The sequence below is a fragment of the Falco peregrinus genome, chromosome 8 (genome assembly GCF_023634155.1).
Source record: "Falco peregrinus isolate bFalPer1 chromosome 8, bFalPer1.pri, whole genome shotgun sequence".
In the NCBI taxonomy this organism is placed as follows: domain Eukaryota; kingdom Metazoa; phylum Chordata; class Aves; order Falconiformes; family Falconidae; genus Falco; species Falco peregrinus.
In genome coordinates, this window is record NC_073728.1 from 36,109,974 (window position 1) to 36,126,055 (window position 16,082).

The 16,082-nt window shown below is 36.6% G+C and overlaps 1 protein-coding gene across 2 annotated transcripts in view; it reads left to right on the forward strand.

Annotated features, from left to right (window-relative positions):
- The window catches only part of MGAT5 (alpha-1,6-mannosylglycoprotein 6-beta-N-acetylglucosaminyltransferase), a 133,141-nt gene that overhangs the window by 44,165 nt on the left and 72,894 nt on the right, over positions 1 to 16,082 (forward strand). For both annotated transcript variants that reach the window (XM_055811899.1, XM_055811900.1), the window contains 2 exons: positions 4,501 to 4,886; positions 8,827 to 8,994. In XM_055811899.1, coding sequence (XP_055667874.1) covers positions 4,649 to 4,886; positions 8,827 to 8,994 — 406 coding nt within the window. In that variant the 5' untranslated portion in view covers positions 4,501 to 4,648. The remainder of the gene's footprint in view (positions 1 to 4,500; positions 4,887 to 8,826; positions 8,995 to 16,082) is intronic.

The following is a 16,082-nucleotide window of genomic DNA, read 5'->3' on the forward strand; positions in this document are numbered from 1 at the left end:
TTTGCTGCTATTGAAAGAAAAGCAGGGGTTTTTTCCAAATCTCAAGGTTGCACTTACTTCATCAGTGACTAATAATTGAGCATCACTGAGTTGCTTACAATTCTGGGGCCCCTGCTTTCAACCTGTGCCTCTGTTTTCAAGGCCTTTGTTCTTATCTCATATCTAAGCTGTATGCCATAACAAGAGGCACCTGGTACCCAGCTCCATCTCACACAAGTTCTCCTGATAATTTCGCAAGCAGGAGAGGTCAGAATTGGGGCCTTGCATATTTCGCATGGGAACTCAGCTGGCATAAGAGCTCAGTCCTGTTCCTAGCAATGGCGATAAGATTTTTCCTGAGCCATTTGGTACAAAAATGCATGTGTATGGTTTCCTAGTCATGCTGTATAAGTTTGCTTAAGTTTTGAGTTTATAACAAGCTAATAATTAAATATTACTTAGTCTGTTGCTACTTTTATGTATGCAACAGCTGCTCCTTTGGCTACAGACAATTATGGTTTTATAACGGTGGAGCTAGTGATGAACAGTGCATTCAACTGATGAAACCGTTCAATCCTGACTATCCTGAGGATAGTGCTTCTCCAAGTTTACCCTGAGTGAGTACCATTTCTTATATAGGTACAGATTGGACAGAGAGCATCAAGCTTTGTATACATATGTAGTTACAAAAGACTGCTTCATCTGTTTTAGATGATTAATTCTCCCTTTTAAACAGTGAAGAGGAATATGTGTCACCAAAATCTGTTCACATGAAGATTAACTGTTTATACTCTAATTTAAGGAATGAAATTAAAAAAAAAAACGATAAAAGCTTAAAATGCTGAGAAATGTGTGGTTTGCACCCCTGATGTACAGATCACTAGCACTGTGATACTTTCCTGATAAGATTCTAAATAGCTTGAGGGTTTTTTTTGTTGTGATGACGTAGGAGTGGTAATGTTATCCTCTGTAACTAGTGAATCGACCAGCTGTTAAACAGGATTTTAGTAAATATAAGAGAACAGGAAATCATGTGCTTTTAATGAAGCTGTTTAATAGTCTTAGTACTTTTAATATTTCAAAATGCTTATGCCTGTGTAAATGGGTGTAAGGTCAGCCCTTTTTAAAAGTATGCTAATCATTGTTAAGAGGTAGAGGCAGTTCTGTTTTAAATTGTGGTTTATTTTTCACAAACAAGTGTCAATGTGTAAATGGTCTGTTTAAAAAAAATAAACAAAACACCAGTGTGTTGGTTCAGTTGTGAGATTTCGGCTGGTTAGAGTTGAATTTATGGAAGAACATAACAAAGCTGTTCTTTATTAAAGGTTTTCTTGCCTTTTGTAGTTTTTCACTTTCACCCTGTTTTTCACACTTGGAGTTTAGTTTTGGTACATTAGCTATTCTCAGTAAATCAGGAGCAATTATCTTCCTAACGGTTTCACTGACAACCTCACAACTATGACATACCCAGTTTCCAGAGGGGTGCTGGAATTATTTCAAGAGATGTCTTACAGTGCGACCACCTCTTTTCAAGGCTTTACTTAAAAAAAAAAACCAAAAAACAAAAAACAAACCAAAAACAAAAAAAACCCCTGTCAATCTTCATAGGCACATAAAAATCTGTGTTTACATGTCCTCTTTAGATATAACTCCCATTGAGAATTTGAGAGACTAGACTAGGAAAAGGCCTTAATAGTTAACAGGATCAGCTCCTTTGAGAACATTTATAAGGCAAGGGGAAGGGAATAAAGGAAATACTGAACCACTTTAAGTTTGCAGACGGCTGCTTGGTATGGGCAGAGAGGTAACTAGTCAGCAGGCACTATCAAAGTCCATAAGTGATTACAGCAGAAAAATGTGTGTATTGGTTAAACTGCTCATTTCAGTTATTAATTTCCTGTCAAAACAGAAATAACACAGAGATGTCTCTGTGCCACTCTCTTCATGGTTCCACATAACCCCATGATATCTTCTGACTGGTGTTTACTTAGGTACCAAATAATGAGTCATTATATGTATGTGGTAATCATTAACCATGGAATAGTTGTGTTGCAGTCCTTGTTCTCTGTCAAATCTAGGCTTAAACATACACCAAAGTCAGTGCAGATGTGCATTTGGCCATGAGAGTGTAGGAAGCTCAGAGATCGTGCTCCTGTCCACTTTACAAACCTCCATGGCCATCAGTGTGCTGTAAAGTTAATTGGTTAAGTACATGTTGTTGGACATACATCAAGTTGCTGGGCCCTGGAATTACTTAAATGACAATAAAAGTAGGACTAATTTGTGGTGTTTGGAGTTTTTGGTGGTTTGGAGGTTTTTTTGCTTTTAGCACTTGAAATAGTGGGTGCCATTCTTCCATCTGTCAGTGAATTTTAATCCTTTCTTATGGCAAAACTAGTATTTGCTGTCTGCCTTCTTACAGTTCTTGAGTGGATTTAAGTTGGTTTTTTTTTTTTTTCTGTTGATAAACAGAAAAGTCAACAGCTATATTTAAGTAGATCATTCTCGTGAGTTATACATATACTGGTTTTTGTAATCATCCTTGTCTTTTCTAGAACTTTATAAAGAAGACTGAAAAATACTTGCCTTTTTTATTACCGTTTTTAATGTTAATTATGATCTGCTTTTTTTTTCCCCTGAACAACTAGTCATAAAAAATTGTTAGCACTTGCCTGTTAAAACATAGAGGTGTTAGGTTTACCATCTTATTTGGTGCTCTCCGCTTCACAAACAACTGATAATTGGCAAAGAAGTACTGACTGTTATAACCACAGATCTTACTTCTGTAGAGGACATTGTCAATTCTTAGTTGCAATTAAGTCATTGAGGGAGTTAATCTTGAATATTACAGATTTCTTTTTAAAGTTGTGATATCCTTCTAAACTATGGAGTTTTCTATATTTTATCACACCAGATATTGCAAGAGAATAGTAAACCATCCCGTTTTTAATGAAATAACAATACTCTACTTTTTAGTCAGCCCAAGAGTGTCCCAAGGCTATAGTTAAATAAACTGAAAGAAGTAAAACTTCTCTCTGCCGTTTCTTGGAAAATTGACTTAAGTTTATGGAGAGCAGCATTAAACAGAGTCCTTCATTTTCTCTGTTGGGACCATTCATTTTCTTTATTGAGATATTTTAAGTGTAGAAAAAAGTCAGCTTGAGGGCTTTATAATCTTTTTCACTGTACTTGCAATTAATTTTTCTGCACCATTCCTCCTTAAGCAAAAGATGACTACAGATTGGTTTTTTAGCAGTGTAAATACATGGCATAGGCGCTGCCTTGTCTGCCTTTGGTTTACGATTTAATGCACATTCAGTTCTACAATCAACAATAATCAATAATGCTAAATGCACACACAAGACATTGAAAGATAAGTGGTCCAAAGGTATTTCTGTCCCTCTGCAGAACTGCTAATTCAACTGAAAGCAGATCTCAAGGGAATTTTAACAAACAGGGAGCACTGCTAGGAGGCATCTGTGTAATTATCCTATTAAAACACAGTAACATCTGCATTATCTGTGCAAGTGCAGAATGGAAGGGAACATTATGTTCTCTAATCCCGTCTGGGAGCATTATGAAGTTAAAAGGATAACATTTTACCAAATCTGTGTTTTAACATGATAGGTTACACTTAATTACCTTTCTTCTCCTTGGGTTTTATGCTAAGGACCCTGCCTTGAGCCCTCATCACAGAGCTTTTCTTGCCTTTGGATTGTTTATGCCAAGTTTTATCTTTGAGTTTACCATGAAAAGATGTTCCTACTTGTGTCATGAAGGCCATTACTACAATTCTTTTTCGCTAGTGTGTGAAAAGCTCCAAGAATATTAATTTTATATATGAAAGACATGTAGCATTCAGAATTACGTGTTTTGAATTTAGTTGCAAAGAGCAAACTTTATGAATAATGAGTAACTATGCATGGCAGGGGCCACACAGGAGCAAGAGGAGATTATTCCAGCCTTCCGACTGCTAGCAGTGTAAGCCATGAGAGTGTATTGGCTTAAATAATGTAGATTTCTTTTTTCCTCATTACCCCTGAGGGAGTCTGATTTCCTGATCACCTATCTAGCCATATGCTGTAGCTCTTGCCAGGAACTCGGAGCAGTGTCACTGCCAGCTGAAATTACTTGTTTTCTGGGAACTGAATTATGTTGAGAATTGTTTTAAATTGCTGCGCTGGCAGCATCACAAAGTTTTGTGTGTACACACACAAAAAATATGTAAAAGCAGCCGTACTGTGAAACTCAACTCAAACTGCTTCAAGCATTGAATTTGACCTAGATACTGAGAGGTGTTCTACACGTGTTCAGGCGCATCACGCCCCCTTTGTGCTCTTTCCAGTTTCTTTGTGCTCTGGCTACTACAGTACAATATTGATCCATACAAATAAAACATTTAAAAATAAAGCATACTGTCTGCTCCTATTTTGTACCAGTTACAGTGAAGACCTAGTATAGGTAGTAAAAACTTCTAATACTTTGTGGTAAAAATGCTTCTTTTCTTTCCTCTTGTAACAGGATGGAACTGAAATACATTACGTTGACGAAGGAGTTGGAATAAGACTGAGTCCTGCTCTGTGATATTTATATACCTGGACCATGAACTTGCTGTTTGGCTTCATGCTTTAGGAACCTTTGTAGTAACCGTGTGAAGCTGTTGGGAATCATGGCATTCTCTCCATGGAAGCTGTCCTCTCAGAAACTTGGCTTTTTTCTGGTGACTTTTGGTTTCATTTGGGGAATGATGCTTCTGCATTTTACTATTCAGCAGCAAACACAACATGAAAGCAGTTCAGTCCTGCGTGAGCAAATTTTGGATCTCAGCAAAAGATACATCAAAGCATTAGCTGAAGAAAATAAAAATGTAGTTGATGGGCCTTATGTTGGGACAGTGACAGCTTATGGTAAGTGTGTGCTCTAGATTACATGATAATCTGATGAAGGGTTTTTCTAAGTTGTCCAAACATTTTACTTCATAATGCTTTTCAATTGACAATGCTTTGCACTGTGGATTTTCTGCAGAGAAGGAGAAAACAGTCTTCTCTTGTAAGTATGAAATGGGACAGATTTTCCATTTCAAGTCACTTGGAAATGAAGTTGTCCACTAAATTTTACATCTGGCTATATCTAGTGTGCCTCAGGTTATTTGTTAGAATTTTATTTAAAAAAAAAATCTTGCTGTTTTTGAGAAATTTGGGAGGCTTTTTAGTTTGTGTGTCAGTGATCCAAGAAGTCCCTTGTGGAGGAAGGACTTGCCTTACTGATCAAGTGGAGACCTGCTATGTTTATTCTTCTATCCCATTTCACTTATTTGTTCAGTCAATTTACTTAATGTTTGAGTTTGTTTATCTGGCATAAGCTTAAATTAAGTTTAATTATATAACTTTTTGTGAATTTCTGTGCTTTGTTCAACAGTAAGTTTTAATGCTTACTCTCTTCCATTTCACACAACATGAGTTAAGTTTGTGTGTATGTGTAAGACAAAGTATGCAGAAAAGAATGAAGCATATTAGTAGAAGATATTATGAAAACAAAGATATAATCCAATTTCAGATTAGGTGTGGCCCCTTTTCAATCTAATAAGGTCACATGATACACCTTACTTGTTTAGCATTTTTAGCACTCTTTCATACTTACCTATGCACTTTCAGGCTATCTGGAAAGTTAATGGCTAATTAGGCATTTAGTTTTGTTTCCTTTTATATTACCTTAATATTCAGCTCTGAAGAAATTGTATAGATGCTTTTTGTAGGCTTGGACAAAAAAATAAAGACTAGGATGCAACACATAATAGCTGTACCTTTTTCTCTAGTTTTCTCTAAATATGCTTCACTTTTTTGTGTATGTAATGAAAATATTCTGCTGGGAGGTTCTCTCCATGTCTTGTTTCTGTTACCACTTTTTTCTTCTAAAAAAAGAATTTTTGAGTTTGTGTGAAGGTGCTTGCCCGGAAGTCTGAGATTATAATCCCAAACGTAGGCAACATGATTAAACAACAAGCCATGCTTATTCTGTAACTTCTACTGATTTGTGACTGTATGTTGAACTGTACTGGTATTGTAATCTTGCAAAGTAACACAAGCTAAATGGAGTGGTACTAGATGAATATTTAGATTGAAGACCTCCAAACAAGTAGAAGTCCCTAGAGGTTGTGTGCATAGACTTAAAACAAAACCCTACCTCCTATATAGCCATCATCAGTATTCTTGTAATTTGCAAGTTACCTTGTAAGGGTGCTTGATGGTAGGTGAATTGAAGAAGAATTAAAAAACAACCTAAAAATCCTCAAACAGTATGTCTCCAGAAACTGAAGGGTAGCAGCATTAATATGTGCCCTAGCTAGGTCTAAGGGTACAGGATATCCTTAAGCTAAGTTCCCCCTGCAGCTTGTTGCCCGTGACTTTTGTTTTGTGTTCCAAATTCTGCTAAGGAATAAGTTGATGTGCCATCAAACAGTGGTCAGGTTCCCTAGGAGAAGTTAAACTGCATTTAAAAGTAGGTGAAATAACTTTGTAACATTTCTGTGAAGGTCAAACTAAGTTTTGTGTAGAAATTTCAAGTTCCATGACTAAGAAATTTAAAGATTTTAAAAATTTTGAAGTTTAAAGGAAATTTTGGACAGATGTTTTCAATTAAGAAGTTTGGAAAGATGCAAAATAATGATAATGTATTTATTTAAAATGTTAGAGGAAAAGATGCTATGGTGAGTGAATAACACCATATTAAATAATACTTTATGAAACTGAGTAAGGTAATTATTTAGTAAGTTAGCTTGTCCTCTTTGGCATACCAAATGATTTTTGATAGTAAATGATCAAGTTAGCTGCTCATGGATAAACATGTTAATGATAAGTAGTAGAAGTTGGTTCAGTATTCTATGAAAATTAGTACCCTTGCTATTTAGCCTATTTATTTCTTTGACTCTTACGCTCTGATTGCTCTTAACGAGCACAATCATGATTTCCATGTTCAAGAATAAGTTTTAAGTTTGCTTGATTTGGCAGCTTTTACCCACCCAAAAGGTTTTCAGTCATTCCTCAGCTGTGATTTCAGCGCTCGTTCACTTTCTCGCTTTTTTTTTTTTTTTCTACCATATACTCACCTGTCAGGTAGGGTTGATCAGATGCTTTCCTTTTTAAAAGTTGTAGTGCAAATATAGAGTATTAGATTTTTATAGCAGTAAACAGTAGTTTTGCAAAAATTACTATGAGTTTGTGCTTCTGCCCTCCCCTTCTCAAAGTAGCCTCCAATTGCTTTTTTGTTCTGGTAAGCAGTCTCTCATATCAGTGTTGTAATATTGGTATTAAAAAACAACATCAGTTAGCCATTTTTCTCTTTATGGTCAGTGTATGCCTTTATGTATACTATTTTTCCTCCTCATTGTTTCCTGAATATTTTTATTTTACTACTTCTTTATCCTAGATTTTTTTTTCATCCTTCTGTACCATGGTTTTATTCATGTTAAATCCCTTCTCCACTCTTCCCTTTCTTCTGCACACTATAGCATTAAGTGACTTCTGGACCCCTTTAAAAATAGTCCACATCATTAGTGCATAAGATTCCATCTTCTGATCTTTAAAGGACAAAGGAAACGACACAGTTATAAAGACAAAAATCTACTTTATGGCTTCACGGAATAAATACAATTCTCCGTTCATTTGGAAAAAAAGAATCATAAGCTTCCTAAAAGTAATAACGCTGTCTTGTTTACTCTCTCATTTGCACAAGAATTGGGCTAGTCATGGAAAAAAAAAAAAAAAAGGGAGCACAAAGTGTGGCAAAAATACAACTGATGTAGGGGCAGAGCAATCTCCTCGGATGTAGGGAGAAATTTTCTACTACAGATCAGAAAGTTACTTGATTCTGAAGTTGTGGAAAGCAGAAAATGTATTACACATATGTACATGTAATTATTTCACATAATTAAATGGGAAAATAATATAAATTCATCATACAAATTTCTTTAATTCTGAGACAAGGGTAAATGAACAAAGAACAATACTTTCCTTCATCTTTTTTGGCTTGTTGCCACTATAATTATACAGTTTAGTCTGATAGTGGTCTGTTTTCCCCCCTCTTGTCCAAAGTTCTTTTAGCGTGCCCAGCTGTCTGTATTACTTCAAGAAATCTGAACAAAAGAAAAGGCAAAGAAAAAATATCAGAGAGCTCTTGCTCGATTGTCATTTGATATGCAAATTCCTGTTATTGTTTGTTGCTTTCCACAGGAAGGAGGTGCTGTATCAAACGAAATAGAGAGGTAGAGGCAATCACCAACAGACAGAAGAAAAGAGACGGGTGATTTATGATGTTTTGTGTATACGACAGAAAGGTTGAACTTAACATTTGGTTTTTTAATCAGTGTAGAACCTGGTTGTGGTGGAGGAGGTGCAGGAGAAGGATTTTGTACTGGCTCAAACCTGTCCCTTTTGGGAAGGGGATTTTTCTTTCCAGGTGACCGAGCATCTAACAGACCGTTCCTCTGATAGTGCTTGGATATGGATTTAGGGTTAGATTCATTATTATTTAAGCAGCTTCTTATTAACTGAAGTACAAAGCACACAGGGTGGTTTTTTTCCCCTGTTTGTGTACCCATAAAGGTGCACACTTCACTTTGAATGTAGGATATGTATATGAGTTGCAGTGTGTACACAGAAGACAAGTTCCACACTTGTATCTGAGGCTGAACAGAGTGGGGAACATGAGTGCATAGACCTGCTAATAACAAAGATTTGCACTGAGAAGTGTCTATATATTCCAGTCTTACTCTTGTACCTATTTTTTTATTTTGTCTGACAGTGTGCATTGCATTATTAAGCAATTTTAACTTTTTGTTTTCATTTGTAGATTTGAAGAAGACACTTGCTGTCTTGTTGGATAATATCTTGCAGCGCATTGGGAAGCTAGAGTCCAAGGTGGAAAATCTTGTACTTAACGGAACAGGAGCAAACTCTACCAACAATACTACCACTCCTGCTCCCAGCTTAGGAGCAGTTGAAAAGCTTAATGTAGCAGGTGGGTGTGGCAATTGTTGAAAATCTTCATGGGCAGTGTAACCTGTATTTTTCTCTCTTGGTCATAACATGATTTTTCAGTGTTAGATACTTGGAATGTCTTAGAAAACAGAATTCAAAGTCTAGCCTGTATCAATGGCAATCTTACATCCAGTGGTCTTGTACAAGCTCAGAGGAAGACCTTCTCTGGTAACTTGAATACATTGGCAGAGAATTTGATTTTCTTCAAAGGGGTATAATCTACCTTGTTCATGGTAGATGTTTCATACTTTAAATGGTTGCACTTTAGAACAATGAAACTGGGCAGATATTTTCTCTGTAAGCCTCATTACTTGGCTTAGTATGAATCTTCTCTCATTTCTACCATATACACTTTATTGGTTATTCACTGAAAGAAAACATTTATTATGTTTGTTACTGGTTATGATTTAAAAACATCTTTACCTACTCTACTTAACAGCGCTTATGATTTGACACACAGAGAAGACCTACCTGGTACCTTCAGCTTAAGTAAATATATTTTTAAAATGTCATTTTGAAGTCATTAATTTTGTCTTCAGTGAATGGACTGTTTGCTACACTTAAAACTTCTCAAAGTGTTTGAGTCCTGTGGTGCTGGAATGTGTCTCCGGCCTCTTCAGCTGCATGTCTCTATTTCTTTAGTGTTCCCAGCTGTGAATAAATCTTGTTTATACCGCCTGGTTTACTGCCCTGCATCTGCCACCAAGTCTAAACAGATACTGGCTGTCCTGACCTATAGGAAGATCAGAGTCTACTCTGCTAGTGCATCTTTGCAGTGCCACAAAGTTGGCAGAGCAGAAGAGTTAGGGCAACTTGGTAAATAGGTTGATAGCTGTGCTCCCAAGTCTTGCCTGTACTTGGGTTTCCTGTAAAAATAAACACTTCTGTTGAGAGGGTATTACCCTCTTAAGTTTGTCAAAACAGAGGAGCAAATGCTACCTTTGGTAAGGTAGTGCCACTGGAAGGAAATCTGATCTGGGAGAGCAGCTGTACAAGTGATTACCTGATTACAGTATACCAGCAGAGTTGCTGGCTCAGCTGCTCTGTCCTAACTGCATTTTTCTGTGTCAGGACACTAAAGGTATGCTATCTCTTGGTGAGATAGACCTTTGTGTCTCTCTTGCCACATAGTAAAAATATTCCTGTAGTCATTTACAACTCTTTGCATGTGTGGTTTACTACTGCTTGCCTTGTGGTACGTTCCCTCCCACCACCCCCTCCTCTGTCTCTCTTATCTTGGTTAGACGGAGGGCAGATTACAAACAAGTAACTAAGGAGGTATAACACCTGCAGGCTACTAACAGGGTGAGCCATGTTGCTACCACAAGGCATACAAAACAAGATTTTCACTGGAAGATCTTCCACTTCAATGGAAGGCAAGCTAGCACAGTATTGCTATAGTTTCTGGGGTATATATAAAATGAAAAAACATTCCTGTATATTTTCTTTTTGTAGCTGGACAAAAGAGAGACTTGATGCTGTTATTTCAGTAGATTTGCAGATAACTGGAAGAAACAGACTCATGTTGTTGCTCATATCTTTATAGGCAAAGTATCACTGGTCTGACTAGGTAACTTCTCTCATCAGTTCTCAAGGTGAATTACATTTGGTTTGTTATTCTTGGAGTTTGCTAGATTCATAATTTTAGCACTCTCGAGCAACATTTAAGGAGCTTGGTGTAGGAGTTTTCAGTTTGCGGTGTTTACATAGCTGTTTGCTGCCTGATGCTTGCTCTGTGGCAAAGAACGCTGTTTGTTGTATTAGGGCTTCATTTTTTACTTCTGACTCTTGGTACACTAAGTTTAAAATAGCTGAAGCAACTATATTAAACAGCAGCAACAGAAAAACCTTTAGGACACTGTTCCTTAAAGGTTTGATTGTATTGTTCTGGTGAGTGTTCGGATAATGTTACTGTTCAGATGTCTCCAGGCTGGATACAACCAATGGATAGAATAGAGCTTGAAGCTAATCCTTGTGTTAAAGTGCCTGCTGTTCATCCCTTTGAAGCGATCACTGGAAATTCATCTGATCAGAGGCAGCCAAATGGAAATGAAAAAACTTGTTTCTACTTCCATCTCCATAGCAGTTTACTGACAGCAAATTCTGGAAGCCATGTGATTCCAGTAAAATCATAATAAAAGTATCTTCTTTGCTAGGAAGGATTTGTTCAGAAAAAAGGTGAGTAAACATTGTGATCACAATATCAGCTACAGGTTTTGTTTGCAATATTTCAACAGCATCATTTTTTATTGTGCTAGAGCAATTAGAGATAATCTGAAATTTGTTATAGAGAAGGCATTTTGTTACTCAGTAGCTTGTCATTTTACTGGAACTGAAACATGTATGTATACAAATACACATACTTCTGTTGTTTTCTTTATAATAGTTTATTCAGCTGTCACACTACGAAATTATCACATAAAGCAAACACATTAGGATTATCTTTCCTCTTTTCAGCTGTAATATTTTAATGCTGACTTTAGACAAATTCATGTTAGCTATTGTTAGTAATTTCACTCTTCCTGTCTGGACAATTGTAATATTTATGGAGCATCCTAACAACATCATGTTTAATATTTTTAGTAACGTTTTTCTGCAAATCTTTTTTTTCCTCAGAGTCCCTGCTTAAAACTCTGAAGTAAATCAAGTACTTTATAGCCTCATTCATCAGTGCAGTAGTGCAGTGTCATTAGCAGGCTTTCCTAAAAAAGTCCTGCTGGCAGGGGAGCTGCTTCGGGCATTCATTATTTTTTGATTGAGCTGTCATAGTACACTGAGACCTGATTCTATAATCAGTATAACAATGTCCCTTTACCTATGCAAGGCCTTTCTGAAATAAATGAAGCGTCATGCAGGCTTAAGCTGCACCTTAACATCTATTGACACTGCTTGTAAACCTCGGCAGTAAATAGTGGAGTCACTAACCACCATGAAATCTGCATTTTGTCCTCAGTGACTTGTGTAAAGTTTACTGTGTCTTATATACTACCTGAATAGATACAAATGATAAAATAAGGCATAATAGAATGACAGGAAGGTGATTATATTGTAAATATTTGTCTTCACTTTGGATTTTGACTGGACACAAACTTAAAAGCAAAACATAATATTTTTCTTATAATTTAAAATTGACTACCACTGACTACCACTACTTGTCAGTCTGTGCTATGACCTTTTCTTCATTGTGTATTTTAAGTATTAGTAACACTTTCATGGAAAAAAAATACGTACTCTTTTATCTGCAAACTAGGAAGAAACAGAGATGGTGATGATAGTCAAGATTTCTCCTCCCAAAGCCACTCTGCAAACAGAGTTTTCTTTTATTAGGTACATTGCTGTAATCAGAAAGCAGTCCTAACAATAGTATTCATATGCCACAGGTAGAGTCATGATAATCATGGAGTTCTCATTTAGTTCTGGAGTCGAGTTGCTAAAATCAGTCCAGGTTATGGTTTTATCTGACTTCAATAAACACAACTGATACATGACCATGACTCAGATTTATGGACTGCAAAATTATTTTCTGTGAGATTAAGGACACTGACAATTGGACCAGATAAGGGTTTAAAAAAAGAAAAACAATTCCACTCCCGCCTACCTTTTCTGTATAGGCAACAAGAATAATAGTATAAAAAGGGAATATTGATAGTATTAGAATGTATGGATGTTTTCTTCAGTTCATATATACATTGGTTTTAGCTTAAGTGAGATGCAAGTTTCAATGTGGTCATGTAAGTATGAGAAATGGTTGTCAGTTGCAAAGTGGTTGAAAAATCAATTTGTTTAAAATGCTGGTATTTCTCAATGAACCACGGTCACGGGGTATTTAATATTTGCTCAGTGTATATCTTGATGGCAAAACGTCTTTTGGTCCAGGAAGGTTCTTTCTTATAATTAAGAAACTTGCGAGGTTACTTCTTCTAATGCACTACATGTGAGCTAAACCTGTCGTCATCTTACCACAGTCTCTTGATACTGCAACATGAATCTACCATCGTTCTTTCTAATGAAGAAAAAAAATATATGTACTTCTTGATATTTTTAATATTCTTTTGGGGATATAGATATTCAGTCTTTTAAGAGTGGTCACTGCAGCTGCCTGGGCAAATAAATTTGAGTAGTTTATCTTCCCCTAAGGAACAGATCTGGTCTGTGCTAGGACAGCAGTTGCCTGTAATTCAGTGACACTATTAATAAAGGAATACACAGCCTTTGCAGCCTTACAGGTGTAAAGGCAGATGAAAAATTTCCTCTGAACTGTATGGATGAGAAAAGACCTAATAATAGTGAGTTTTGTAGCTCTTTTTAAAACAATTGTAACTACTCTTTCTAGTCAGCACGTCATTTGGAGTGCTACAACATGTCTTCTAAAACTTTTATCAGCAACTTCTGTGGGTGTTCCTGATGAATAAATAATAGCAGCAGTAGTAGAAAGATGAGGTAGGACAGTTTCTTGAGGAAAAGAAAAAAACATTAGGGAAATACCTGGCTATTCAAAGTTGGTTTGATTAAAAAAAAAAAAATGATCAACAAAACAGAATATAGTCTTGACTATGGAAAGTGTTAGGCAATGTGAGCCACAAAGTCTGGGGAGGTCCAGATAAGCGTTGGACCAGGAGGTGTTATAACCTGGAATACTCTGCTAAGATAATCCATTATAAATTACTTCACGAAGGACTGAGCAGTACCTTCTCCAAAAGAGCCGGCCAGCAAAGGAAAAAGGAGGCACTGCATGGGAAATAATCAAACTGTTAGCAGTTTGGAAAAAATACCTGTCTTTGTGTTGGGATTATTAGTACAACCAGAGTTGAATAGTCTCTGGCCAAACAGTAGCTGTCATGGCTATTTATGCCTTATAACAGCCTAATAGAAATGTTTGTGGCTTCATAAAAACAGTTCTGAACAACTTTTAGCCAGTGTTTCGACCACTGTAGCCTGAATGAGCAATGTAAGTGATGGGTATTACTTAGTACAGAGCCCATGATTTTTTCATTCAGTAGAGTAGTCGCTCTGTTATCATACTGAAACCTACAATTTGCTTGTTGTTTGAGATGACAGCGTAAGTAAAACGTATTCTTTGACAAAGATTTATAATTGTGCTTTGGGCAGACATGCAGACATCTTAAGAATATGACTCAGTATTTAAAATTTAGAGGCTGTTTGTAAATAAAGTTATTCATCATTTTACAAAGGTCTCTTCATCAGTTTTGCTCCTTGGTGAGATGGAGAAAAGTGGTGGGTTGTTTTTTGTTTGGTTTTTTTGTTTGTTTGTTTGTTTTTTGTTTGTTTGTTTGTTTTTTTTTTTTTAAATGAATTGTTCTACCTCTGGCTGTCAAGCAATGCTGTAGAACCGAGACAGCAGTGGTGAAATCTGCAATGGAAAATATTGCTGTGTGGTGGTGTACAGACTTTTTGGCAGATAAAAGGATATGAAGAAAATCCATCTGGATTATGTTTGTTCATAATAAGAAGGTGATAGGAGTTGGTAGGAGGAAACGTTGAGGGTTCAGCAAGGACTGTAACTCAGCTGTGTGTGAAGTAGGTGAACTCAAACTTTTGATTCATTTTTGAGCTCCCGTTCAGAGACTAGAAATATTTCTCTTCCTTTTCAGACTCTTGGACAACTAGCATTGTTAATGTATATGTAGACAATACTGTATATTCATATCCTTAGTGTGTTTAGGTTTAATGTTTGTAGTGTGGTACCGCACCTGGTTTCTTCCTCTGAAGTTAGTTTTGCAGAATCTTTCATTGAGGGAAGCACAAGAGCAAAACTGCTTCTGTGCTCTTTTTGAGTTGTGTGGAAGGATAATAGAACATAAGCTCGTAGTACCACAAATATCTTTAATCTAATCACAAAGGAGCTGAGGATGGGACTGCTGCTAGAGGGCTGAGGCTGCACAGGTTGTGTTAAAAAGCAAAGCAGTGGAGCACCTTGGGTAGCTTGAGTGAGAACTTAGGTGTTACTTTCCCCAAACCCCTTTAGATCCATGTATAAACTAATAAGCATACTTTCCTTTTTCTTCTTCCCTCTTAAAAAACGTTGGAACAGTCTGGTGGTTTTGATACGGACAGTTTTCAACTGCTTTTTCAGGACCTCAATTTCATTTATGAAAGAATAAATTGTTAATAAAGATGCTTATAAGGCTTCAACTGATTGGTTTCAGAAGCAATAAAGTCCTCTTCCCTTCTTTCTCTCTCTCCTCTGTATTTATCCGAGTTGTATCTGAAAAGCTTTTAAGACATTTGGTAGCCATCCTTTCTGCATTTGTGGGAAGTAATACATTCCTGTACATGCAGGAAAGCATTAATCTAAACCTTGGGTGCCTAGCAGATAAGTTTTCATCAGGCTTTAGAACTGGAAGCTGTAAGGCATTGCTGCAAATAACACCCTAGGTAAATCTGAAGTTGCTGTTTTGGAGATGATTAAATGGAAATGGGGAAATACAAAACGACGGCACTTTCAAGCAGAGCTTGTCTGCATGGCTGCTTCTGTTGTAGCTTGGTTGCATGTGATGGGCACAAGATCGGTTTGTGCTTTTCTAAGATAACCATGAAAGAAATCCTTGATTTTTGTGGGACAGTATTGCACCAGGCATATTTCATCAGATAGGGCAATCTACTTGCTTAAACATGATCAAAGAATCAGTCCTCTGTTGTCTTCATGTGATATTTTTTTTTTTTTTTTTTTTTGTGGTGGGGGGAGGGACGGGGTGGTAAGCAAGGGATGTGGGGTTTGTGTGTTGTGGATTGGGTTTAGTTTGGGCTTTGTTTTGGGGTGGTGGCGTTTTTTTAATCCTTCTAAATTGTGAACTCTTGCTGTGTTCTGGCAGTTACGGGAAAAACTTGATTTAAGCAAACTGAAAGGAACTGTTTCAATTCCTCAGGCTTTAAAATGGTACTAAATAATAGTGGTATTAATTCTGAATATGCATGTTGCAAAACAAGTTTTTTAAAATAAAAATCTTTATTTAAAGAAAAGGCCAAGGTGCTCTGAGTCCATTATCATTTTACTGTGCTTGGCCAGTAAAAAACTAATTTTTCTTTAGGTATAACCATCTAACACCT